At 46.4% G+C, this 27,034-nt stretch overlaps 1 protein-coding gene across 1 annotated transcript in view; it reads right to left on the bottom strand.

Moving 5' to 3' along the window:
- NTN1 (netrin 1) overlaps window positions 1-18,477 on the bottom strand; it is a gene marked incomplete at its 3' end in the record, with an annotated part of 166,326 nt that extends 147,849 nt beyond the window's left edge. The window contains exon 1 of the mRNA XM_084238306.1: window positions 17,385-18,477. Coding sequence (XP_084094432.1) covers window positions 17,385-18,402 — 1,018 coding nt within the window. The 5' untranslated portion in view covers window positions 18,403-18,477. The remainder of the gene's footprint in view (window positions 1-17,384) is intronic.
- Window positions 18,478-27,034: the final 8,557 nt, after the last annotated feature.

Raw genomic sequence — 27,034 nt, 5'->3', positions numbered from 1 at the left:
TCCATCAGCTCAGGGGAGCACCAGACTTCAGCAATGGAGGCAGCATGGATTCATTTTGATACATAAATAGTATCATATTCTCCTGTCCATGGGTATGAATACATCTGTATATTTTGCAATCTTGCTGGTATTGCTGATTGACATTTAAGCTGTGTTCTCATTCATGGATGGATGGATGATGGATAAAGGGAGGGAGGGAGGGAAAGCAAGAGAAAGGGAATAAAATAAAGATGACTGAGATAGAACAAGATCTATAAATCTGGGACAAACACTTGCATGTGACTTTCTGTGCACCTGTGTGTTTCTCTAAGGTATACACTCAGAAGGGGCAGTGCCAGGTCATCAGGAAAACACATTTGAAAATACACTTTGTCATTCCAATATTCTACAATGGTGTCTTTAATTCAGACTCACCCTCTTGTATTTCTCTAGTCACACGGGGACCCAAGTAACACAACACACAGTACAGACTGGAAAACTAAAGTGCCAGGGCTGATGAGAAGTTAACACTACCTGCATCGTTTTGTTGTAAAATAATCAATTAGGAAAACCACCCCAACACATGCCCAAGTGCGGGCACACATACCCCCTTCTGTTCTGTGCTACAAAGTGAGGGGGAGTGAGAAGTGGAGACCTGTGGAAGGACACCACCTTTGGGCCTGCAGCCCGGGCTCAGATGTCAACAGAGGAGACCCTGGGGGGAACTGGCTCGTATTTAACTCCAATTAATTTGGACCCGGGGTCAACAAAGGGAGCAGGCCTGGGAGGAGGGCTGTACCTTAGGTTCTTGGCATTTCCAGAGTGGAGGCAGCAGAGCTACCAGGATGGTATGGCTCGTCTGTGAGCGCCAAGGACTTGGATTTCTAAATTCCAATGCCAAGTCCAGCCTGGCACCGGCCAGGTTGAGCCTTTGTGTCTGAAAATCCTTTTTGTTTGAAGTTGGTGCAACTTTTAGCGGCCTGCCAAGGAGAACATGTGAGAATGCTCCCCAGGACAGGCTGCTTTCTCCATCTCAACCTGGGGCAAATCCCACCTCTCCCATGATGCACCTTTTCTCAGCTGCCAGGCCTTGGTGTATTGAGGGTCGCTTGCCAGGCCTGAACAGCCCAGCCCAGAGATTGATTCTCTCCTCCAAGGCAAGAGGGTCTTGAAGCTGATGAATAGGGACTAGCATTTCCTGAGTGAGCCGTAGATACAAGGAGGCACTGTCCTCAGCACTCCACATACATCCTTTCATTAACACATCTGCAATCCCATTTCACAGTTGAGGAGCTGAGACTGAGAGGTTCAAGGCCCAAGACCTCTCTGGTAGGAAGTGAAGCAGAGTCACTGGCTAAGGCCCATCAGATTCCAAAGCCTACTTTCTCTCTGTCCCACTAATGGTTTATACCAATGACTCCAAAATGGTGATTGCTTTTTAATTTTTCAATTTGAAAAAAAGGTTAGATTTTTTAAAAATTGCAGAATCATGCAAAGAATTCCTGTGTCTCCCAAATGTGAATACCTATATCCCCATCCCACAATTACCAAAGCCAAAAGACTGAGATCCAATCTACAAACCTTATTAAAATGTCATGAACTGTCCCACTAATCACTAATGTCTTTTACTGGTCCAGGATGGATCCAATCCAGATTTTGACACCATATTTTGGTCTCAAGTCTCCTCTAGTCTGTGACAGTCCCCCAGTTTTTTATGACCTTGGCAATCTTAAAGAGAAAGGCCAGTCATTTTGTAGTATGTCTCTCACTTGGGATTATTTGCTGCTCCTTCAAGATTAAATTCAGCAAGATCCCATAGGATCTATGTTGGATCCTTCTCTGTGTATCACATCAGATGACGAAAGACGTCAGCACACCACATTACTGGATACATCAGCTCTGACCACTTGGCGAAGGGGACTGCTACGTCTCCCTGGCTTCTTCACAGTAAAGTCACTATTTTCTTTTGAGAATGTAGGGAAACTCTGATACTGTACATTTTCTATGCTTTTTCTTTTCTTTTCTTTTTTTGCCTAATGATGGTTTTCTTTTCCATCATTCTTTTCACATTTATTAACTGGAAGCCTAACGCCTACTGACAGGAAAGTGGAAAGTGACTCTTGAACCTCTCTACACACTGGTTTCACCAAAGTATTATGGGAAGAACAGATTTCTAAGCTCTACCCTCAGAGATGTAGCTTCAGGAAGCCAGAGGGAGGCTCAGAATTACACATTTTATTCATTTATTTTTAAAAATTTATTTTATTTATTTATGCATACAAATGCTGGGGTGTAGTCCAGAGGTGCAGGGGCATGAGAGGATTCACCAGAGACAGAGTGGGGAGCAGACAGATGGACTGATTGAAATAATGCTGCTCGGGCGAGACAGGAGAGGTATGCCGCACCCTGTGGGTGCTGCAGTGGCTGCTGATAGCTTCAGAGTGCTGAGACTTAACCTGTTGCACCACGAGGGAGGCCAGAATTACATTTTAGTAAGGATTTCCCACTTCCCACAAGTTTTTAATTAAGATATAATTTACATATCATAAAATTTACCATTTGAAAGTAAACAATTCCATGGTTTTTCGTATATTCACAAGGTCATACATCACCACCATGGAATTCCACAACATTCTCATGGACCCTAAAATAAACTTTACACCCATTAAACAATCATTCCCATTCATTCCCCCCCCCCTTCAATCTTTAGTAACCACTAATCTGCTTCCTGTATGGGTTTGCATATGGACATTTCATGTAAGAGTTACTATCTTTTTGGTTATAGGCACCCTACTTGGCTTTAAGTGGTATGTCATAGATTTACAGTTGTCTGATGGCGAGTGATGTTGATATCTTTTCATGTGCTTATTGGCCATTTGTTTATCTTCTTTGAAGAAATATCTATTCAGGTCCTTTGCCTGTTTTTAGACAGAGTTGTCTTTTTGAGTTGAAAGATTATTTTATGCATTCTGGACTCTTATCAGATACATATAAGTATTTTCTCCCATTCTAGGGGCTGTATTTTCATTGTCTTGATAGCAGACTTTGACGCCCAAATTCTAAATTTTAATGAGGTCCAATTTATGTTTTACCTTTAGTTTCACAGAGATTTTGACGCACATCGTCCCTGATGTCTATGAGAAAGATTCCAAGGGTTTGATGTAAACTTATTTGAAAATGTATTAGCGTAAAATTGTCACAGTATAATCTTATTTTTTTTTTAATTCTGCAAGATATCTAGTTAAATCTCTTTTTCCTTTCCAGTGTTATTTATTTGTACCTTCTCTGTTTTCCTTGATCAATCTTTCCAGATAATTGTTTCATTAGTCTTTGCAAACAACCAGCTTTCTGCTTTGGTTGATCCTCTTTGTCAAATATTTGTTTTCTAGTTTATTGACTTCTGCTCTTATTTTTATCTCCCTCTTTTTTCCCCTTGGCTTATCTGATAATTTTTTTTTCTACCTTCTTAAATCAGATACTCAGCTCATTGATTTTCTGTCTTTTCCATGATTCTCCTATCCTATGAAACACACCCCTCTTTCTTTCATAAATTAGTGCCCCTGGACAAGAGAATAAGAACACAGGCAGGCATGGAGCTGGGTATCCTGCCTGTTCCCATAGGAAACCACATATGAAAATGCTTTTTTGGTGAGTTAAGAGTCCCCTGGGTAAAGGGGTAAGGGGCTTGCATATTCCAGAGCCAAACTCAACCCATTCGGGGTCATATTTCATTACAGGAGGTAGCACCCCAAGTTACTGAGATGCTGTGGCCTCACCATCTTGTCCTTGCAGACTGACTTCTATTTCAGCAAATCCTTTGCCAGGCCAAGAGGCAATGAGGCAGATGCTCATAAAGACAGTAATGAGCCAAAGCAATAAACTCAGCCCCAGCTGTCAGCTCAAACTGCTCTAGTTTTAGCTAGGAATCATCCTGTTCTTTTCTTTGCTTCTAATACTTATTCCCAGTTCATTCCATCCCTGGCATCATTTAGTAGGAAACCCCAAAACCATCCTCAGAGAATGGAAGGACTTGAAAAGAATGAGAAATCATCTACTCAACTCTTTTCACCGAGGAGGAGACCCAGGCCTAGATATTCATTCAAGTCCATGATATAGTACCTACTCTGCTATCAGATAAAAATAGCTAGCTTTGGGCCTCCCCGGTGGCACAAGGGGTTAAGCACAGCACTGTGAAGCTATCCACAGTCTCTGCAGCATGAGTTCGATCCCCTACTACCCACATGGCACAGCAACCCTCTCCTGTCTCACTTGCTACTCCCCTCAGCAGTGTATTTCAGTGGATCTGCCTATTCTGCTCCTCTCTCTGGTAAATCCTCTCATGTCCTGCACCTCTGGCCTCTACCCCAGTTCTTGTATGCATAAATAAATAAAAATATTTTTTAAAAATCAGCTAGCTTTGTCCTAATACATTCTGCTATGAATTGTACTTTACAGATACTATTTTGTAATCCCAATTTTACTCTATATCAATTTGCCTCATACGCTTTGGCACATCTCTTAAATTGTAAAAGGTTAGATGACTTCGTCACTTTTTCTCTCAATTTGAGAGTGGTATGTTCAAGTCTCCAACCAAGTGGGTCAAGAAGATGTGGTACCTATGTACCATAGAATATTACATAGTCACAAGAATGAAATGCAGACACTTTCAACAAAATGGAGGGAATTTGAAAAAATCACAGGCAGCAAAATAAGTCATTAATAAGTCATTAATGTAACAGACAACTTGACAATGTAAAACACTCAAAAACTGCTGGACATGAACAAGCAAACATTCTGAGGGCCCTGAAGAGAGAAGAAGGAGGAAAGGAACAAGGGGACATACGGGATGGTGGGGTGGAGGAGGCCAGCGGGCCAGGCAGGAGGCATGTCCACACTGTTAAAATAAAATAATAATAACAAAAACAATAAATAAATAAAGTTTGAGAACTACTGAGCTACACAGATGGGGGAAATACGTAGAAACTCTCTAAGCAGCTAAGTAGTGTCCTGTTGCCAAAATACTGCAAAATGAGAAGAGATGAATAGGAGACAGAGCAGCCTGAAAAGTTTCTGTTTGGGGGCTCTGGTAGTGCAGGGGTTAAACTCTCAGTGCTATAATCCACATGGCCCAGCAGACCTCTCCTGTCTCACCCACTGTTTCCCTCAGCAGTGTATTTCAGTAGATTCGCCTGTTCTGCTCCCCACTCTGTCTCTGGTGAATTCTCTCACCCCATACCTCTGCATTACACCCCAGTTCTTGTGTGCAAAAATAAGTAAATCTTTAAAAAAAATTAAAAGATATTATTAAATAGGATGGTCAAGGAAGGCTGCACTAAGAACTGATATTATTAAAAAAATATATATTATTAAATAGGATGGTCAAGGCAGGCTGCAAAAAATAACTGATGGAAAATTTGAAGGCGCTAGAGAGAGTGATCCATTCACGTATCTAGGCAGAGAACTGCCAGCAAGAATTCCCTGGGGGTTAGGGGGATAAGGGCAGAGTCAGGGAGATCAATTAGAAAAATGCAGCAGTAGTGCAGGGAGCAATGTGCCCTAAGTAAAAAGGGGGGAGGCTAAAAATCTTTGTCATCAACCTAAGGTGACAGCAAAAGTTTGTCACTATCCAAAACTCTTGAGTAAAGGAAGAAAGTCCTCAGCAAGAAAGAGAACATGCAGGTCTGGAAGGAATTGAAGGCAAAATGTTTTCTCCTCATTTGATACAGGACTTTCCAAGCTGATTAATTCATGGAAAACTTAGTCACAAGCAAATGATACCTCCAGGACTGCTGGCAGAACTAAACGCAAACTCCTTGATAGGGACATTTTCAGAACTAAGACCAGTGGGATTTACACAAAATCTCAAATAAAGATCACAATCAGACATTATAAAACACACAAGGAAACCATTCACCATAAACAAAGGTCAGTAGGCAAAAGAAGCAGGAGCATCAGTATCCAGAGAAGTTCAGATCACCCATCAAACTAAAAAGAACGACTGGGTTTGTTATGTTTAGGATTATTTACAAGGAAATACCACTGAGCAAAAGGAGCCAGGTACTGAAGAGAGTACACAGTGTGATGTTACTTATATAGAGTTCAGGAACGGGTGTTAGAAGTCAAGATGGAGGTTGGTGGTGGTGATTGGGAAGGGCGTAAGGGGACCTTCTGGAAGTGTTTTATTTCCTGATGACTGAGCTAGTTACACAGGCAAGTTGACTTTGTGAAAATTCATCCAGCTGAACACACATGCTTTGAAGAGAAGACTGGCTAGCAAACATGCCGGAACGCAAAGAAGGAAAAGACCTCACAGCTCTCCTCTTGTGGAAAAGCCGGAGAGTTAGAGGCAGAGAAACTCGTGGTCGTCTTGGAGGGTAGGCCCAAGTGAGATCCCCCATCAGAGCCTGAGCAGCCTTTTGAGAGAACCCCAATGGAGTCGGGAAAGGGTAGCAAACAAATCATTCGAGCTGAAGAGCTGCTTCTGGTTGAGATGGGAGTGGAAGAGGGGTGGGTAATGCAGACTGGAATAGTCTTCCAGGAGGGGCATTCCACAGGAAAACAGAATATTGGAGCTGAACACAGTCTCTGCGGTCCAACCCTTTATTTTAGAGAAATGTGAAACCCAGAGAAGGAAAGGGACCTGCCCCAAGTCACCTTTGCTCTCCAGTATTAATAGTTTTCCTTAACAGGGTATATACAGATTGAAGATAAGAGGCAACCAGGCACACTGGTGAAAAAGAAAGACTCCAGGGCCGCACCACTAGTTTCTAATTCTAACCCTACTAGCGGTTAGCTGTGTGACCTTATGGAAGTTACTTATTCTCTGTGTTCCTCTTTTCTTCAGGGTTAAAATTTGTGCAACCACTCCCTATTAAATGTATAGCCAATGTTTAACATCTACTAGAGCTAAACAGACACCCACCTTAGAGTGATTCCACATCTAGACACACAGTTACAGAACCTGCACATACATCAAAAGACTATTATGGGGCCTTCCCAGTGGCGCAGCGGTTGAGAGCTGGGCTGCGAAGCTGCCCGCAGCCTCTGCAGCGCCAGTTCAATCCCCGGCTGCTGGCGAGGGTCCCATGTGGTGAGCAGACCTCTCCTGCCGCGCCCGCTGCTCTCCTCAGTGGTGTGCTTCGTCAGTCTGCCTGTTCTGCTCCCCACTCTGGGTCTGGTGAATTCTCTCACCCTCCCGCGCTTCTCACTATACCCAGTACTTGTATAAATAAATAAATCTAAAAAAAAAAAAAAAAGACTATTATGGCCACAGCATTATTTTCAATAACTAAAATTTGGCAGCAACCCAAAAGTCCACCACAAGTGGAATGGGTAAATAAACTGTGATAACATGTATACCACAGAACACTATACTGCAATAACTAATAAAAGCACTATACGTAGAGAGATGCCACAAATGCAGCATTTAGCAAAAGAAGGTAGAAAATCATTCATTTATATAAAATTCAAAAGCAGTCACAAGCAATGCATGATGATTAGGGTGCACAAGGTGTTTAGGTGATTAGGGTGCCAGGGTGTTCATACCATAAAAAATCTTTGAGATACACACTTACGATTGCTATGCTTTTCTTTATGTATGTTATAGTTCATAAAGAAGCTTACTTAATGAAAATAAACCAGGCACAAAGAGATAACTACGATGTGATTTTACTCTAGGTACTACCGGAGGCTGGGTAGAAGGGAAAACGGGGAGTTATTGTTTAAAGGGTATAGAGTTTCGGTTTTACAAGATGAAAAGAATATGGAGATGGAGGGTGAGGGGTAGCTTCCCCATGCTATGGATGTATTTAATACCACCTGACTGCACATTTAGAAATTGTTAGGAAGGTACATTTCATACTATGTGTATATTGCCACAGGTTTTTTTTTTTTTTTTTTAAGATTTATTTTATCTATTTATGCATGCAAGTGCTGGGGTGTAGGCCAGAGGTGCGGTGGGTGGGGGTGGTGAGAGGATTCACCAGAGGCAGAGTGGGGAGCAGAACAGGCAGATCTACCGAAATACACTGCTGAGGGGAGCAGTGGGCAAGACAGGCAAGGTTTGCTGTGCCATGTGGGTCAGTTCCCTGGCTGGGGATTGAACTCATGCTGCAGCCTTTACAGTGCTGAGACTGAAACCCTTGTGCCATCAGGGAGGCCCTATTTTGTCACAGTTTTTTAAATATTAAGTTTACTTAATAATAATAACAGAACTGATCCCATAAGACAGATTACGAGGACTTAATGAGGCAAGATTTGTATTTAGAACAGAGCATGGCAGTAGTAAAGGCTACAGAAGAGAACTTAATGAAAGCCCAAAGTCTACGGTGAGCACTCTCTCTGGCCCTGGGTCTCCTTCCTATATCCTTCCTGAGCCCCCTCATTCCCCAGCCTGAGCCACACACCAAGGTGGTCTTGAATGGTGCCCTGCCCCAAGGACACTAAGGTGGGAAGGCAGAGAACTCATGTCACGGGCCCACCCTGCAGGTGGAGCTGGAACTGAAACCAGGGCGCCTGAAGCAGGAAATGGGCTTGCTCAGCCACAATCCCAATACAAAGCTGGGCCTTTCATTCATTAGTAAATGGAATGCTATGCCCTCTCATCTTGATTTTAGAACTCAATTATTTCCTATGGAGTGAGAAAATCAGAACCTGCTTTTCAGTCAAACATGGATTATATTCTTCGGCAGATGTCTTTAAGAAAACCTCCAGCTCTCTCACCATGATGCAAACAATAAACTGGGATGAGAGGCACTTGGAAATGCCCAGTCTCATTCTTCCCTAGCATTTCTGGGTACCATGAAGGCAAACCCGCCCCTTAATGTGGTTTAGGCAGGATGGGTTTCTGCGGGTTGGATTGAGAGGCGGTTTCCTTCCTCGTGGCAGCTGGGAAGGCCGAGCACTTTCTCACCGTGCGTTCTCTCCAGGTCTGAGCCGTGAAGTGAGACAGGGCTGAATCTGGGAAGAAAGAGTTGGCTGAGACCAACTGCCCACCTCAGAGGTCTGGCTTCAGGGAGCGGAAACAAGTTGGCCGCAGGACTCAGAGCAGGGGGGCTGGTGTCCAACAGCCCTGCCCTGGGGCGCCCAACCCAAAGGTACTTTCATGTTTCGGATGCCAAATTCTGTATCTGTAAACACAATGTGTTTCCTTTCTCATGCTGGGGTTGGAGCTGTTATTGTCTGGCACTTTCTGCGCTAGTCCAAACGTAAGCAGGGGGAAGTGGCCTGTGCTGAGGCCTCACCTCTCAGTGCTACACAGACGTGGTTTGGGGTTCAGGCCCCAACTTCTCAACGTGGGAAAAGCCCCAAGAAGCTTCATGCACCGGGGTTCTGACCTAGGTTGAGGCATAATTTCCTTCACATTTCAAGACAATGACTTTCTGCCTCGAAAAACAAGGCAGTTCCAGGGCCTCTCTGGTGGCACAGGGGTTAAGACTCAGCACTATTACTGCTAAGGCCTGAGTTCGATCCCCAGGCAGAGAGCTAAAACACACATGGAGCAGCATCCTCTTCTGTCTCGCCCACTGCTCCCCTCAGCAGTGTATTTCAGTAGATCCACCTGTTCTGCTCCCCACTCTGTATCTCGTGAATCCTCTCATCCCCCCGAACCTTTAGCCTTCTGCACCCCAGTTCTTCTACTAAATAATTAATTTAAAAAAAAAAAAAGGCAGTTCTGGAGTTCTCCCAGGGCAGAGGACCTGCATGGGAACTTGAGAGCTGATATCCCAGGGAGGACCCCTCCCTTTTCAGAGATCTGTTTCTCTCAGGCATACGTGAGATGGACTATAATCCAAGCCTTTGGAGTACAGCAGTAAAACCCCAAAACCTAAAGTACCTCTGCAGTATCCCTGGTATTCCTCACTCTGGGGCCCATCCACGCTTAAGGCTTAGTACAAGTGCATGAATAGTCACCTTCTGTGTGCACAACTTTCCCAAAGAAAGCACAGGGAGCTCCACCTGCAGGGAGCACCTGCCCCATACCTGTTCATATTCCCAGACCTAACAGTGTCACCTAAGCACCGAATGCTCCAGAAACATCCACTTATAGGGTACTTCTTTGCCTGCTGTCTGAAGTATGGGAAAAGCCCTTCTGCAACCAAAAATATCATATAGTTTTTATCTCCTAGGTTAAATTTGACTAACAAGTAAGGTTTGCCTAGGGTATTATACTAAAAAGGATTCTAATACCCTCACACCACATCTGGACTTAGGAGAAAAGTATAGTATGACTGATTACCAATGTCTGCCCTAGTTTCAACATAGAGGACTGGTGGTAACTTTATTAAGCACTCGCCATAGCCACTCTAAGTGGGAATAGATGAAAATAGAAGTCCCTACAATGGTACTTGGGCAGGCAGGAAATGTTCAGCACTTTGGGACTTCAAACATGAAAGAGAGTCCAACAGACAGGCCCTCAGGAAACTGGAAGAGATTTATCTTGTTTGCTTGTTACCTAGGACTCACTTGTTCAAATTCAACCCCTGTGGTCCTAAGGATTGTCTAACTTAGGTGAGGAACCTCTGAAATGTGTGAAAAATGGACACAACAATCAATGATCTCTTATTTATAGGGGAAATTTAGAAAATCTACCAATAGCAGCAGCCTGCAGGGAGTATGGATGGACCGCACATAAACTTGCCCACCTGCAGAGGGCTGAGCTCTCACGTGAGCTAGTCCTGAATCCTCCACAGGCACAGACTTCCAGAGCCTTCTTCCAATCTGAAGCAGGTAAAAAGGCCATCAGTTGATGTACGGTACTGAGGGTGTTATTTCTGCCTTTCAAGGTTCTCACCCAACAAATTGACTTTGACTTCTGAAAAGACATCCTTTTCAATAACCTGGAAGTCTCCATATCTACAGTGACATCCTTCCACCGGTTCTTTTCATATGCATAAATGCACTGCACCATGAATTCATTTCACTCTAATTACAGCTAATATGTTAACTCGGATGGCAAAAAGCTCAGGATCTCTGGAGACGGCCCCAACATGGGCAGAGGGAGAGCACACTTCTCCATTCCTTGGCACTAGTCCTGCGTCACTGTACCCCTGCCCCTTAGTGCCCTCTCCCTTGCTCTCTGAGTGCCAACAGATGCCTCTAATACAAATGTACATCAAGAAGGAGGCTTGGGCAGCTGCTTAAGTTTTTGGAAGAAAAAGGTTCTAGCAAAAAGCACTCCACATCTCACTGATCAGGACCATAAACCCTTCTTTCTGCCAAAAGGGAGACTTGCTCAAACCATATTATCAGGGACAGAGCACACACTCACCAAAGCCTCCCAGAAGCAGAGGACAGGAAAGGTGCATCATCTGTGCAGGCAAAGGACTGACCATTGGAATGGGTCTCTGCCTTCCAGCTTTGGGGAAGAAAGGGTGGAGATTCACATAAATTATACATACCCAAGGCAGAAATTCTGAGTTTACAACAGGGACATATTTTTGGAAATAGAATGCAGGAATGCAGTAGTGAACGCACTACTTTGTGCTACACACGTCAAACTTCAGGATAGCAGACAGCACTGAGGCAAATAGCCCTATGTCCAGGGGAACCATCTGGGCACCCACTTTTTTCAAGCACCGTTCAGAACAACAGTCTTCTGGAGCTGGTTATACTAGGTCATGGCTTTTACATGATCAAACTTCAAAACAAACACTACTGATAAAATCCCTTGTTCTCTATGTATGGGGCAGCATCGCTGACTAAGCTAAGATGTGCCCTGCAGACTGTCCACACTTAGTTCTGTTTACGTAAAAACTGCCCTTTGGTGGCAGGGACATCTGTTTTCGTAAAGATTCCCTTTCTTGTAGCCATCTGCTTAATTGAAACAAAGTACTTATAAAGCACCTAGTATATTGTCTGGCACTTAGTAGGGCTCTGTGGTCTGTCTTCATGATGCATCCCACTACCACCATGGCCTGGCACTCTAAACTCTGCAGTTCCCTGGCTACCTAAGCCAATGCCATTCTCTGTTGAGGCTACGGAGACCACAAGGGGCTGATAAGTGTCTTTCCAGGAGACAAGCAAGATGCTGTGGGCTACTGTGCAAACATTAGGCTTAATCCTGAGCATTTTCAAAAGACCTCCAACCTCCCTCTAAAGAAAGGTGCTGCAGAATCCCTAGGTATGATTATCACATCTGAAAGGAAGAAAAAAATACTGGCTCACCATCCATATGTGTGCCTCAACAGATAAAGCTGTTTTATAATCCAGTACCCTAGAGAGCCATTTATTTTGGTGAGGCCAGTGTGCATAGCAGACACTGTAGAAGCCATCAAGATAACGCGAATAACAACCCAGTGGACTTTTGAAGTGTAAACATAAAAGTCTATTAAGAATACAATGTTGGTTTAATCCCAAGACAAAAAATTTACTTAATGAAAAGCACAACTCATCTCAAGAAGGAAATATCGATACCAGCTGTGCGCAGAAAAAGGAGGGGATTCCTTCCAGGGAACATCTGAATTTCAACCCACTGCCTTTCCAATATTTACTCTGGACATAAAGTCTCAAATACTTTTCCGAGGATCTCATTTTTCTGCGGGAGGCGGAGGTCGGAGAGAAGTCTGGGCAGAGCTAGAGGAGAGCCTGGCAAAGCATGGAAATAAATGCAAAGACACGCCCCAGAAGGTTTATCCTCACATCAGGCTGGCTCTCTGGGTACTGCAGACAGCAGCTTCCCTGCTCCCACCTTCCTGCCCACCAGGTGCTAATGAGAACCCCAACAGAGATCCGCACTCCAGCTGCCATGAGGCCAACAGAGATAAATGACAGCCCTGTGGGGCTGCCCCACAGCACCCCTGTCCTTCTTCCCCCTACCAGCACCATGCCAGCACCAGGACACGCCATTCAACTCCTCTCAAATGATAACACTTCTTAGCCACTTCCTAGAGTTTTTCCAAAATGTTTCAGAGAAGCAACAGGATCCTGAGCACTAGCACAAAAGATAAAAGCCTCATTAAAGAGAAATCTCTGCATGAGCTCTGAGCTCCATTCCATCACCTTTAAGAGAGATCACAGGTCCTGAAATCAAGAAGGTCTTGCTGCCAGCAACACCTGTGGACTGAAGAACCCATACGAAACGATTTAAACTCTCTTCATTTATATTCCTAACTCCCCAATTTTAACTAGGCCTGATGGCTAAAATAAAGGACAACTTCCTATACACAATTTCATATTTATGCATGAATAGAATAAGCATAACATAATCCGATAACACGATGTAAAATATTACAGACTACCACACAATACAACCAGGGATCCACCTCCAGTACTAGCATGAAGTAACAGGTTGTTTCAACTTTTCTCCTATACATGGATAATTCACCCATCTGTTCCTTCTATGGGAAAACAAGATAGAAGAAGCGATACAACAAAGCACAAACCTCAGACTGAAGTGCCAGTTCTACCACCTACTAGCTATGGCTTTGGGTAAACCATTTAATGTTTTAAGGTTGTGGTTTCCTCATCTGTAAAGTAAGTACAATAACAGTGTCTGTTATTAGCATAGTCACAATGATTAAATGACTCAATTAATGTGAATGCTTGGCAAAAAAAATAAGCCCTCAAGAGTTAATCATCATAATGACAATAATTATAATAATTACTAGAACTATTAAACACATTCACTGACCTCCAGCTATGTGCTAGAGTCTGGAGTATGCAGCAAATAATTTCAGCCTTCTGATTTTGCAAGTCTTTAGCAGGGCATTGGGTTTCTCGTGGCCACCCCATGAATATAACCTCCTACTCCTGCCTTGGGATGATAAAGGTCCAAGCACCATAGCCATTTACAGCATAAGGATCTACCTCTCCCCACCCCCAAAGCCATGTTTAAACAATTATGAGCATTATGTTGCAGGTACCCATGATCACAGAAGACCAGTCCAGCACAGTGCTCATCTTGCAGAGACGTCTTTTGTGTGGGTTTTGGGTTTCAGCTGGGCAATGCAAAGCCATAGAGTGAGTCGCAAAACAAGTTTTCATAAGCTCACCCTGTCACAAACCAGGCAGGGGTTCATGCTGACATCCCCACAGTAAGATTAAACAGCATGCTTCGTCAGGCACTAAATACTAACACAGCTCCAACGTCAGGAGGACACTGATTAAAACTGATGTCAATAATTTATGAAACACAATATGGTCTTCAGATGCTCTTTTGAAAAAAAGGAAGGGGGAGAAGGGGCCTAGCAACCCAGGTGGTTTAAAACTGTTCATGCCTTTTCCCTTGAATGTACAACCCCCCCGCCCCCGACCATGCATGGATGCTTCTTTACACGATGAATGTAAATGCACATGTGTATAAAAGCATGTGAACACTGCTGATACATATGGGCGGAAGAAAGTATTTAGTTATTCCACTGAGAGCTGTTGAAGCTGTAACGTTATACATAGTCTTGTCTTTCATATTGTTTTGAGGGGTTTTTTTTCTCCTGGAGAAATCCAAAATTGCATTTGAAATAAAACTGGATTTTACAAAAGTCTGTGTTAATTCTGTAGAGAACTCAACCATGAAACAACACTTAAAAGAAAGTTTGACAAAGAAAATCACACAGGATATATATATATACACATATGTGTGAATACACATACATTTACAGGTCTCTTAGTAGTCTGAAAGTGGCTCAGCTGTATGTAGAATAACCATTTAGTCAAATAATAATATCAAAGTTTGAAAGTTTTAAGGTATTTTTTAGAAGTTGGGAGGAGGTTAACCTAGAGATGGATGGCATTTTATTTTTTATATCTCATGTCTCATTACTTTAAAAGACAAAAAAGGAGCACAGTGAAAATGCTTTTTCTATCAAGACTAATTTCTGGGATAAAAACAATATCCTTCTTTATTTTGACTTAGTTGTAAATAATCTGGGTAGCCTGACTTTATAGGTCAACAGTGTGAAATTCACAAGATGGGATTATGTTGGGGGGGGGAAAATTTGAGCCGCTGATGGTACAAAAGTTAGTGTTTGAAGGATTTATTAATGCTTTTCCCTAGCACAGTGCCCTTTAGTGTCTCAGAACACCTGTCAAATACTAATTCATTCACATATCTCCACTACAGGGCCTTTTCATAAAAAGCTCGACCTTTCATTGTAAATCACTCCTAAATTGTCTTTGCTAGCTTTCTCTTTTGCGGAATGATGGAAAAATCACTAAGACTTCAATTAAGACTTTATGGGAACTTCAACCTGACATTCCCAGCTATATCTACAAGGTATCAGAACATCTATTCAAAAAGGAAACTATAAATAACTTTAACATAGTTGAATTGGCTTTGCTTTTATGAGATGATTGAATAATTGGCAAGATTTAAAGATACTTTAACTACTGAGAATTAAAATAACTTCAGTTAAAACCAGAAAATATCGTTAACCAATTATTTGTCATGTAGATTATGTACTTATTAGGCCTAATTAAACTTTTTGAACAAAAACCACTTACTAATTACATTAGTTAATATGTTGATTGCTCAATTTGGCTAAAAAAAAAAAAAAACCCAGTCAATCCAATTTGTGCACATAGTTAGCGTTCTGGTCAAAAGACAAAATCCTAAACTACAGAGATTATTTCAAGTGCACGACCATTGTTGTAACAAATGCAGGTTACCGTCTCCACGTCCAAAGTGAGAGGAAGAGATGGGGGTGGGTGGTGAATCTGAACAATACCAAGGCTAAGACAAATCTTCAAGCCAGTAGAATGTTACCACAACATCCAGCTCGTTGGCCTCAATGTATTCACTTGCATTTGTCCAATTAGACCCTGCTGGTAAAGTTATCTTTCATATGCACATACAAACTAAAACTGATAGCAAAACCCTGGGAGGCCCTTTAAATGTCAATAAAGGGCTTTTACGCACAAAAGAAAGAAAAGAAAAGAGGAAAGGGGGAAAGAGAAGAGATGGGAAAAACCAACATTTCTGAAGGAACTGAGCAGATCAAAGGAATTTTATTCTCAAAGACCACTATGGCTATCTCACGGTAGAATCCTGAAACGTCTCTTCAAACTGGCAACCAGCTCTATCCCTTCAAGGAGGGGACTGAACAATTAGGTCTGCAGAAGTGGGACAGACTGAGTGCAGAAATGGAGGCCTGCCAGGCAAGGAGAGGAGCAGCCCTCTGCAGACCAGGACGTCTGACTGGGCCTCCATGCCGACCACGCTCTCCAAGATATGTTTGTTCTAAAGTCTGCATCCACAGTCATGAGGCACAAGCTATTCCACAACAACATGACACAATTAATCAGAACCAGACCTTAAAACGTGTGTTTGTGGGGACCAGCAAACTTTCCAATGTGCCTTCAAGGGTGAAGGGTACAATCAAAGAGCTGGGGAAGGGGGGAGGGATTCTGTATGTTCACAAAAGATGCACCCTAACTTGTGTATTTATGGATTAAATAATGTTCATTAAATCAAATGTGGGGTTTGGAAATTTATGTCTTCATCTGGAAAAGTAAGGCATTGTCTTACCGTCTTCCTCCCTCTTCATTTTTTTCCTTTTCTGAGCAGAAACTGATGCCTGGGTTGTCAACAGCACCAAAGTTGTGCCATTCAGAAACAGAATCTAAGGAGTGCTTTTTTTTTTTTTTTTTTTTTTTAAAGCTTCATCTCCCACCAAACGGTATTCATCAGTCCCGGTTTTCTCAGATTTCTCTTTTAGGATCTAAAGTTCTATTAAAAAGTGAGAAACTGGGCCTTTAGTTAATTCAAAAATCCTTAATTTCACCAAATCCTGATGGTAGCCAAAAAAAAAAAAAAAATGCGGTATACTTCTTTTTTGGACCAGAATTGAATTAGTTTAAAATAATTACGAGCTCTCCTTTGTAATTTGTAGATAGTGATTAATTTAAATCACATTATTCTTTGGCTAACGCAAACACGCTGTTCAAAGGAAAAGATTTTTTTTCTCTCCATTAATGACAAGTAAGGGCACAGGCGTGAGAGTCATCAGGTACCAAACTGCACGGCCCTTTGCCATCTCCCAAGGGATGTGTGGTCGTGGCACTGGAACTTCCCGGGAACCCGGCCGGGGTCTCCAACAGCGCGCCCAGCTGCAGCCCTAGGAAAGGGCTGGGGGTGGGGCGAAGGTGGATCCTAGGGTCCAGCCAAACCCAGGGGAAGGCAATGAATATCTGCATTTGGATCCAGGACGAGGGGGACGAATCGACACATTTTCTGCAAAAGTAGAGCGCTCTAGGCGAAAACCCGAGCGTCCGCTGCCAGCACCGTGAGAGCCCGCGGACCGGCTCTCTGCCTTGGGGTGGAGGACATCCCGGAACGCAACTCCCGCGGTTCCCGAGACATCCCCACATCCCGCTAACGCTCGGTGCCGCCACCCGGGCGCTCCCGAGATCCCGCGGCCGAGAAGCAAGGGAGCCGCCCGCCGCCCACATCCCCGCCGCACCCCACTCACCCACGCACTCGTTGGCTTCGCGGGCCGTGGCGCGCTGCCAGGGTCGGTCGTAGTGGAAAGGCTTGCAGCGGTCGCACTCCGGGCCGGCCGTGTTGTGCCTGCAGTCGCACACCAGGCTGTCGTCGCGGTCCCGCACGCAGCGGGCCGCGTGGCCGTTGCACTTGCAGCGGCCGCCCACCTGCAAGTCCGACACCGCGTAAAAGTAGGAGTCGCGCGCCAGCTCCGAGTCGTCCTCGTTCTCGTCGCCAAACGTGTGCAGGCGACTGAAGGCCACGCGGATGTCCGTGGCCGTGACCCAGTCCTGCAGCACCGGCGAGTTGTCGAAGTCGTGCGCGGAGGGTCGCCCGTCCAGCGTGCTAAAGGCAATGAGGCCGCCCGAGAGCGGGCGCATGTCGGTGTGCGAGTCCGTGCACACCGCCTCCTGCTCGTTCTGCTTGGTGATAGGAGCGCGGTGCGGCCGGTTGTACATCTTGCGGCACTGCGTGGAGTAGAACTGGAAGGGCACCCACGTGCGCCCATAGTCCATGGACTTGTAGATGGCCATGGACTCGGGCCGTGGCGAGCAGAACTGCAGGCTCACGTAGGTCACCTCGAACTTCTTGCCGAGCGACAGCGTGAGCGTGACGTTGTGCGGGAACTGCAGATAGTTCTCGGACTGCCAGCACGTCAGGTTGTGCGGGTTGTTGAGGTCGGTGAGGAAAGCGGGCGGGTGCGCCTTCTTCGGGTCCGACGCGTTGCAGAGGTGGCAGGAGCGCAGCCGCTCCTCACCGCGCTCGCTCACCACGCAGTAGCGCGCCGGGGGCCGGCCGCAGGTGCTGGACACGCGCACGTCCTTGCCGAAGGCCGCGTTGACAAAGTCGGGGATGCAGCGGCGCGGGTGGCCGTTCTCGTCCGAGCAGGGGTCGGGCTGCGCCGCTTGGCCCGCAAACATGCTGAGCCCGGGTCCGCCGCGCACCGCGCCCACGAGGCACGCCACCGCCGCCAGCGCCGCCAGCGCCTCCCACACGGCGCGCATCATGCTGCGTCCAGTTTGCCCCGGCCCGGCCGCGCCGCGGAGTCGGTCCGCCCGCCGCAGAAGGCGCCTGCGGAGAGAGGGGAGCTGCTCTCAGCCAGCCCGCCCCGCGCCCTCCACCCCTCCGCGGGGCGCCGAGCGCCGGCGCGGGCGAACGGCCGGCTCTCCCCGCGCCGACCCCGCGGCCGGCTACGCGCCACGGCCCCCGAGTCCCGAGGGGTGAGGGGCACTGGCGAATCCGTGGGCCCCCCACGCCCGCACCGCCCGCACCTCTTCTTCCCGGGCGGGCGGCGACCTGGGGCCGCCGGGGAGCACTAGGCTGCCCCGCCACCGCCGCCTCCACGCCGCCCGAGGGGCATGCCCACGCCCGCCCGCCGTCCAGTCAGCCCGCCTAGCACCCCAAGTCTCGGGCGCGGGCGAGCGCGGAGGCCCCCACAACCGCACGGCCCGCGCCCCTTTCTCCCACAGACTGGGGTCCCCCTCAGCGGCCCCAGATCGCGTCCCCGCCGGAGAGTCCGATTCGGGACTTTACCTCTGAAAGGGGAAAAGAGAAAGAAAAGTTTGCCCGGCCCGGGTCGGGGCGCCCGCGCGCCGGACGGCGGAGAGCCTCTCGCTCGCTGCTAGCAGGGCGTCCCGCCTCAGCGCGGGCTTGCCAGCTCCATGCCCGGCCCGGCCGCCGCTGCCCCAGCCCCGGCCCCGGCTGCCGCCGCCGCCTCGCTGGCCCCCGTGACGCCGCGGCCGCCCGGCTCCCGCCGCTCCTGCCGCGGTCGGAGAGCTGCCCAGCCCGCGCCCGGGGCGCACACACGCTCGCGCTCGCTGGCGCGCACTCACACACACGCACGCACGCCCCCAAAGGCGCCGCCGCCGCCGCTCGCGCTGGGAGTGGGGGGCGGACGGGCGCGCGGGCGCGGGGGGCGGGGCCGCCGGGCGGGGCGCCGGCCAATAACGTCGGCGAGCAGCCGCCCGCTCGCGAGCAAAGTTTTCACCCCGGGAAAGAAGAAAGTTACGGGGAGCGGGCCGGGGACGCTGAGGGGGCCGGGGCGCTAGCGGGTGGCAACCCGGGAGCCCGAGAAAGAGACGCAGAGACAAAGAGAAAGCGAGGAGAACGCCCGGGGAAACCCCGGAGAGGGGGCTGGGCTCCGCGCGCACCCCGCGGAGGAGGTGGGGCCGGCGGGGACTGTCAGCCTGGCCCCGGCCCCGCGCCGCCCGGAGAGCCCCGCGGGGTTTCGGGAGCCCTCGGCTCGGGGAGCGGGGAGGGCACGAGGGAGAGGGAGTGCGGGGAGCCGGGGAGTCGGGGGTGGGGGGTCTCCCTCCTGGCCCCAGCCAAACACATCTGTGTTTGTTTTCCTTGCTGCGCGGAGGTCGGGCCTTCCTCTATCCCAGCCTGATGGTCCTAGTGGCACCGCGCACAGGCCTTGCCCCTGCGGGTAGACAGTCCGGAATAGTGAAGAAGAGGGCTTTAGAGTTGTCACCATGGTTGTCCATAGTTGTCACCATGGGGGTGGGTCTGTCCGTGGGGACAGCGGCTCCCTTCGCGCCAGCGGGGCTGGGGGGGTGGGCAGGAAACTATCTCCCCTCTCAGGCGTCTGGTGACCTCAGGCTGGGAGCAGTCCCACAACAGTTTTGCAGATAGGCATGAACTCCGTTTTGCAGATGAAGAAACGCAGGTCTTAGGAGGTGAAGAAACTTCCTCAAGATCTCCTGTCCCGTAACCATCAAATCCAGGGTAACCCACCCAGTTATAGTCTCACAGCACGTCCTCTGGACTCCTCAGCTTCTCCTTCTTTACCTCATTCTATGCCACCTTCACAAAAGAGCTAGAATAGTGACTACATGCTTTGACCATCTTGGAGCAGCAGCCCAAGAGTTTTGGGGTAAAAATACACTGGACTGAGAGTTTGGAGCTGAATTGCTTGCTGTTGGTTGGTTGCTTTCAAAGAGTGATCTAGTAATAGACCTGGATGGCAAGTCCATGGTCCTGGGTCTGGCCCAAAGGCTGACTTGCTGCTGTATCTCCATTAAGTGTCTCATTTTGTCTTATTGGCATTTTCATAGACTGAGAATCTAAGGACGGACCTCAGGGCTCCTCTGGCCCAGCTCAGTCTCCTTGGAAGAATGCCTTCTGGAGACAGGACCATCCCAGCCAGCTCTTCCAGGAATGGGAGTTCACCATAACCCCAGGAAATAAGTCCCTTCCATGGTAAGACAGCCTGGATTCATCCTCTCCCCTCGAGTAGTACTTCAGCTTTGCCTTCTTTCGCCACTTACCTCTCACTGCACTTTTTATTTATGCCTTGCCTTGTGGCTGAGCAGATTTCAGGTGACTTACAAGGGTACTTTAAAGATGGTAAAAAAAAAAAAAAAAAGCATAGATTAGAATGGGAGGTGAAGGGAGATAAACAAAATGTTTAACCATTTCGGACTGGAAAATCCAACAGCACACTGAAAGGGAGCACAGCATATGCTTTGGAAACAGCATGGGGCTTTGGCAAGTTTTCCATCTTTCTCTGCCCTGGTTTCCTCATTGAAAAATAAAATCTACTTCATAGGTTTGTGAGCATCAACTGAATTAACACATGTAAACAGTATAGCATACACTATTACTGTACTTATTTGTACTTATATCATCTTCATGGATATATTTTCACATATATGTATGTGTTAATATACATGAAGCAGGGCCTTCCTAGTGGCGCAAGGGGTTAAGTCTCAGCACTATGAAGCTACTGGCAGCCACTGCAGCACAAGTTTGATCCCCACTCAGGGAGGTGATCCACATGGCGCAGCAGACCTCTCCTGTCTTACCTGCTGCTCCCCTCAGCAGTGTGTTTCAGCAGATCTGCCTGTTCTGTTCCCCAGTCTGATTCTGGTGAATCTTCTCACCTCCCCACACCTCTGGCCTACACCCCAGTTTTTGTATGCAAAAATAAATAAATCTTAAAAATATATATACATGAAGCAACTGGATGTTAGAAATGTTACCTGTAGTATTAAACAACTAAGACTTTATAAAAATTTAAAATTAAAAAAGAGCATTTAATTATATAGAGAGATGTCCAAAAAAGCAAATTATAAAACACTATGCCTCATAAACCACTATACACAGTATGCTCTCATTTTAATTTTTTTAAGTATGCATAAGAATGTAAAATTGTTAATTGTTGCTTTTTTCTGGCGAGTGAGAATACAGGTGATTTTTATTTATTTTTGCTTGTATATTCTCAAGTTAGTGTAGTAAAAATGAAGAAAAACTAAGGGAAGAAAGAGAAGCCAAGAGCGAAGAACAAGGAAAAATGGGATTAAAGCTAAAATGCCTCCTGGAAACCCCCATTCATCTCCTGTGGGTGGGCCACAAATTTGTCCCTAAGCTTTCCTGCAGCCAAACTGAAAAGGAGACCATGTTGGTTACACAATTCCCTGTGTCTATGAGATAAAAACAGACCTATTACTCAAGAGAATTACAACTATTCTTGGTACTAAAATCAGACAGGAATTTCTCCTGGAGGGCCTCATAAAGGGAACACAGTGTGAGGTAATGAGCAAACATCCTCAACAACATCCCCATAGCAGTCCCAACAGCTAGCTGTGTGGGGCGGTGCCCGTGATGGCCCACAATACAAGCTGATGGCAGGACACCAAAACACAAGTCAGGGCAGTCTGGCAAAGAGGGGGGTGAAGGAGGCAAAATTGGGTGCTAGTCACTGCCCACCAGACTTGGATCTGTTTGGGGGATCTACCAGACTGGATCACCCAGTGCACTGCAAGCCTTTCTTGTACTAGTTTGTTTCTGTCTGCAGAACTCTTGACGGGTCTTGCATGGCAGCAAGTTTGAAGTTGCCCTCCCTGGAGTGCAGCTTCTCTGCACTGCCAGCTGAGCTCAAGCCAGAGGTCTTCAGGAGGGGTGCAATGCACTTTGCACCTTTATTGTGGTCACTAGGGTTAAGCATATTTTCTTTAGCAGTTCTGGTGGTAGGATCATCTCATCTTGTCCCTGGAGGTTTAGGACATACCAGGACATAGTAGAACTCATCTGCTTCTATCAGAACCTACCTCCCTATCACTTCTACAACCAGTTCAATTTCAACCCTACCCAGAAGCCCAGATCAAGGCTTTGCCCTCCTCTAGTTTTTTTAGTTCAGCCCTCTGTCATCTCTCAGCAAGATGGTCCCAGTTCTTTTAACAATTTCTCAGAGGACATTGTTTTCTGACTGTTCTGCAGCCTCTACCAATGCCTCTAATTTGTCAGTGTCCCTTCCTAAAGTATACTGCCTTCTGAGGGGACAAATGAAAAACACAGATGTCCCAGTGTTGTCCCAGAGCCTGGCAAAGGGGGGTGGATTATAAATACACGCCCGTAAAGGCATGTCAGGCTGAGAGCAGCAGGATCTACCATACAAACTGGAGTTCAAAACACAACAGCACAGATCTTGGAGGAGAAAGCAAATTCCCAGGTGTTTCTGTAAGGAATGTGTTGGGAGGGGGAAACCTCCATTCTTGGCGCCCAGCCTCACCTGCCAAGCCTTAGAGCTCACCCGAGGAAGAAGAAAATGTGGCAGTTTCAAGAAAACTTAGAAGCAGAGGAGGATGGAGAAAACCAGAGACTCCAGTATTCTAAAAACCAAGGAAGGAGGGGCAGGGAACATGTCACATGCCTTCAAGGTCAAGATAAGATCTGAAACAATCCTTTAGATTAAGCCACAAGGAAGTCTTTGGTGACCTTGACAAGCAGGGACAGAAGCCAGACTGCCTCGGGTTGTGGAGTAAAAGGAGGTGAGAAAGAGGAGATAGCAAGTGTGGACAACTTCCAAGAAGTGTGAAAACAAGTGTTAGGAAAGAGATAGGGTAATAGCATGAAGGTGACAAGGGATCCAGGAAGGGTTGGGATTTTTTTGTTGTTGTTTAGAAGATAAGGCTATTGGACATGCCTGAACATTGATAAGAAGGAGCTCATAGGTGAGAGGTTGAAAACCGATAAAATTAGCCTTGTAAAACTGATGGTGACATGGTCTGAAAAGCTTATTTCAATTGGGATAGGAAATGAGACTATCTGCTGAGAAGGAAGGAGCTGTGGATAGGACCATCTGCATTTTAAGGATAAAAGACAAGGCTTGATTGGGTCATTATAGAGAAGAGACTAGCCTGCTGGGCAGAACTCAAGGTCCTATTGAGACTAGTGAACCTCTATGAGAAAAAAAGACACCTACCCTCCCCAGCAGTGCTCAGCAGGCCCCATGTAGACCTAGAGAAAGCAGAAGTGTTGTATTAATCTACCATTGAGGGTTTATTCCAGAAGGTGAGACATAGGCCAAAGGGAATAGGGTGGCTGATGTAATGGACCATGCAGACAAAGGTAAAGAGAAATGGAATCAAAGATGGAATATGCAAGGAAGAGAAAATGGAGGCTGGGGGTGTATAGCAGTGCTGACAGTAGCCAGTAAACATAGGTAACTCTTTTTATTTTAGTATGGTTTATAAAAATTAAATTAAATGTAAAGCTCAGTTCCTTAGTTGCCCTTGATTTGGTAGAACCAATAACTACTACCCCAATATTGCAGAACTATCTGACAGAGCTGGTCTAGGGGAGTCAAGAAGCTGGATGAAGCCACATGGTCAGGAATAACTGAGGAGATTGTCGTCAGGACTGAGGATTCCAGAGGTGGAACAGCTCAAGGTAATGACAAGACACTGAGGACAAGGGGGAGGTTTCTGCTGGGAAGCACAGGTAAAGGTGATTAGAGATAAGGAGGTCAAGGCCCCCAAGAGGTGCTATCCACCTGGCTATCAGGCTCTCAGGGTCAGCATCAGGGCTTGGGCAGAGATGAAGGCTGACCCGGGCATTGGTGTCTTTGAGAAGAGAGACTGTGATGGAGAGATAATTCCAAGGATGAGCTGAAGAAGGTAGAATGGTTGTGTGATTCTGGCCAAAAAGAGCAGGGTGACAGTGGTGTTTCATGAAGATGGTAGGAACACTGGGGATTAAGTAAGAAAACAGCTCTCCCCTAATGGGTGTTGGAGATACGAGGTCCAGGGGAACAGCGTCACTGAATGGGCTGCAATGTGAGTGGTGCAAAGGGCAGGCCAGGCGGTTGGGTAAGTATGAAGGTAGGTAAGGACGCAGAGAATGGTCTGTTCCTAGGAATGAGGGCGCCAAATGGCACAGGTCAATGGTTTTTTGAGGACAGAGAGCATAAGAGAGTAAGGAAATTCTCATGAGAGAAATGAGATGACCAGCAGGGCCTTCATTTTGGGCATGAATCATGGGTTTTACTTTTAAATACAGCATTTATATACTGCTTACTGTGTGCCAAGCATGCTTCTAAGCACTTTATCAATCACTAGCCATAATCCTTATAAAACCTTATAAGATGGGTATATTATTATTTCCACTAACAGAGCAGGAAACTGAGACACAGAGGAGTTGTCTGAGGATCACTGGTGAGTAAAAGAGCAGGGATTTGAACTAAAATGGTCTGGGTCTGGAGTTTGGGGCTCTGATGAGCATGACAGTCTTAGCTGATGAGGAATTTTCCAATAGAAATGGACCCCAACCACCTCTCACAGGAGAAGGGATCTGGTGCTATCAGAAGTCTGAACTGTGACCTGACTCATCATCTCGGCACATCTGTTTCAGTTAAGGGGACAAACACTTAAGGTTCTATGACTTCCAACACAGGCTGGAAATAGTAGCAGCAGAGGTGATCCTGGCATCTGGCATCTCCAGAAGGGTTAGTATGGCCTGGCTTGACTCTGTTTCTTTTGGAAATGGAAAGAATTTGACTTTAACAAAACTTGATTCCAGTTTACCATTCACTAGCTGTCTGATCTTGAATGGTTGCTTTACCCATCTGAGCATCAGTTTTCAGGGTGAAATGGGGGTCATCACACTTACCTTACAGGCTTGTAAAGGTAATTTGAAATATGCATCTGAAAGGGAAGAGACTGGCACAGAGTCAATGCTCAGTAGATAGTAGCTTAGGGTTTGTTCATTTTCTGCTTCTTTAATACTCACAATCCTCAGAACTCACTCCCAGATCCCTCATCCTGAAGAACTGGAGGTATCTTCTCATGTCAAGGCTTCTAGAGGCCTTATCAGCCTCATGAAGGATTGTTCAAAGGATCCCAGTTCCCCCAGGAGGATTTCAGGAGACATGACAGTTTTAGAAAAGCTTTCAGAGCCTGGAAGGACAGGCCTGTACAGTGTGTGGGGTTCCTGGAGATTTATCCATTTCCTCAGTGTTGCTTATTTGCATCTTCAGTTCAGGCCTCCCTTTTGCAGGTTTCTTGGCTGAGGATTCAGGAGTTGGGCATAGAAGCCCATACAAACCCCAAATCCGCCAAATCCTTTAATCTACCAGAGCTCTTTGAAGGGGTGAAAATGCCTGTGGATAAGGGGAACCAGCAGATGTAATTTATTTTCATTTGCAAAAAGCTTTTGACAAGGTCCCACCCTGAACGCTATTAAAATAAAGAAAATGGGTCACTGTAGGGGGAGGCTTTGTCATGGATAGAAGACTGGCCTTGGAGGAAGGAAACAAAGGTGCAAAGAAAAGGACGGTTTTCTGAGTGGAGGGAATAGTGGGGGGCCTCTGAGCTCAGAGTTGGGGCTCAGCTCATTTAACATTTTATACAAAATCTGAAGGAGGGAGTCCCCTTGGTGAAATCTCAAAGTTTAGAGGTGATAATGGAGTAATGCTGGGGGACAAGGGGTGAGTTGGAGGATCTGGAGCTGGTGTGTGAAAGACCGCAGGACACAGACAGGTTTAGCAGTAGGTGACTTACGTGGGGAAAAATAATTTGAAATATCCCTACAGGGAAAAAAAGTGATCAGTTATCATTAAAAACACTATTTTAGGACTCAAATACAAACTGTTTCCTTAAGATTGTTTTTCCACAAAGATGCCTTTGGCACTGGGGGCAGGAAAATTATTCACTGAGCAGCACATGCCTGCTCACCCATTCACTACTGAATGTTTAGCATCCCTGTTCACTATATGCTAGTAGGTTACACACACACACACAGAGAGAGAGAGAGAGAGAGAGAGAGAGAGAGAGAGAGAGAGAGAGACAACTGAAAAATTTATAGATTCCCCCTAGAATAATCCCCTCTATCCCATTCTTACCCACTTGAAATTTAGCCTAATGGACTAAAGCCAAACAAACAGGCTGAAAACATAGAGAATTGAAACAAGACAGGATGCATTGAGGATCCCCTGGAAAGTTCTAGTTCTACATCTCAAAATGACCGTAGGAGTGGAGATGGCCCAGACAAGAACAACAGGATTGTGTAAGTGTTAGGACACAAATAAAGCAGAGGAGGGGACATAGGAGGGAAGGTGGATTTTAGGCAAAGGATTGGGAGTGTTTGAGAAGGATCAGGTAGAACAGAGCTTACAGAGGAAGGGTGCAATGGGGACCTGGGGGAGGAAGGGGGTACAGTCCAGGCAAAGGAAACAAGCAAGCACAAATGTCCTGGGGCAGAGTGAACAGGAAGGAGGCCAACCTGATGGGGAGTTGGGGACCAGGATGGGAAACAGTAAGAGGTGAGTTCAGAGAGGCAGGGTAAAGGCCAGGGCATGCAGGCTCTAGCAGATTTTGATAAGGAATTTGTACTTATCTATCTTGAATACTGCCAACATCC

This window comes from Talpa europaea, assembly GCF_964194135.1.
Source record: "Talpa europaea genome assembly, chromosome: 7".
NCBI lineage: Eukaryota > Metazoa > Chordata > Mammalia > Eulipotyphla > Talpidae > Talpa > Talpa europaea.
This window is presented reverse-complemented; position numbering and strand designations above follow the sequence as displayed.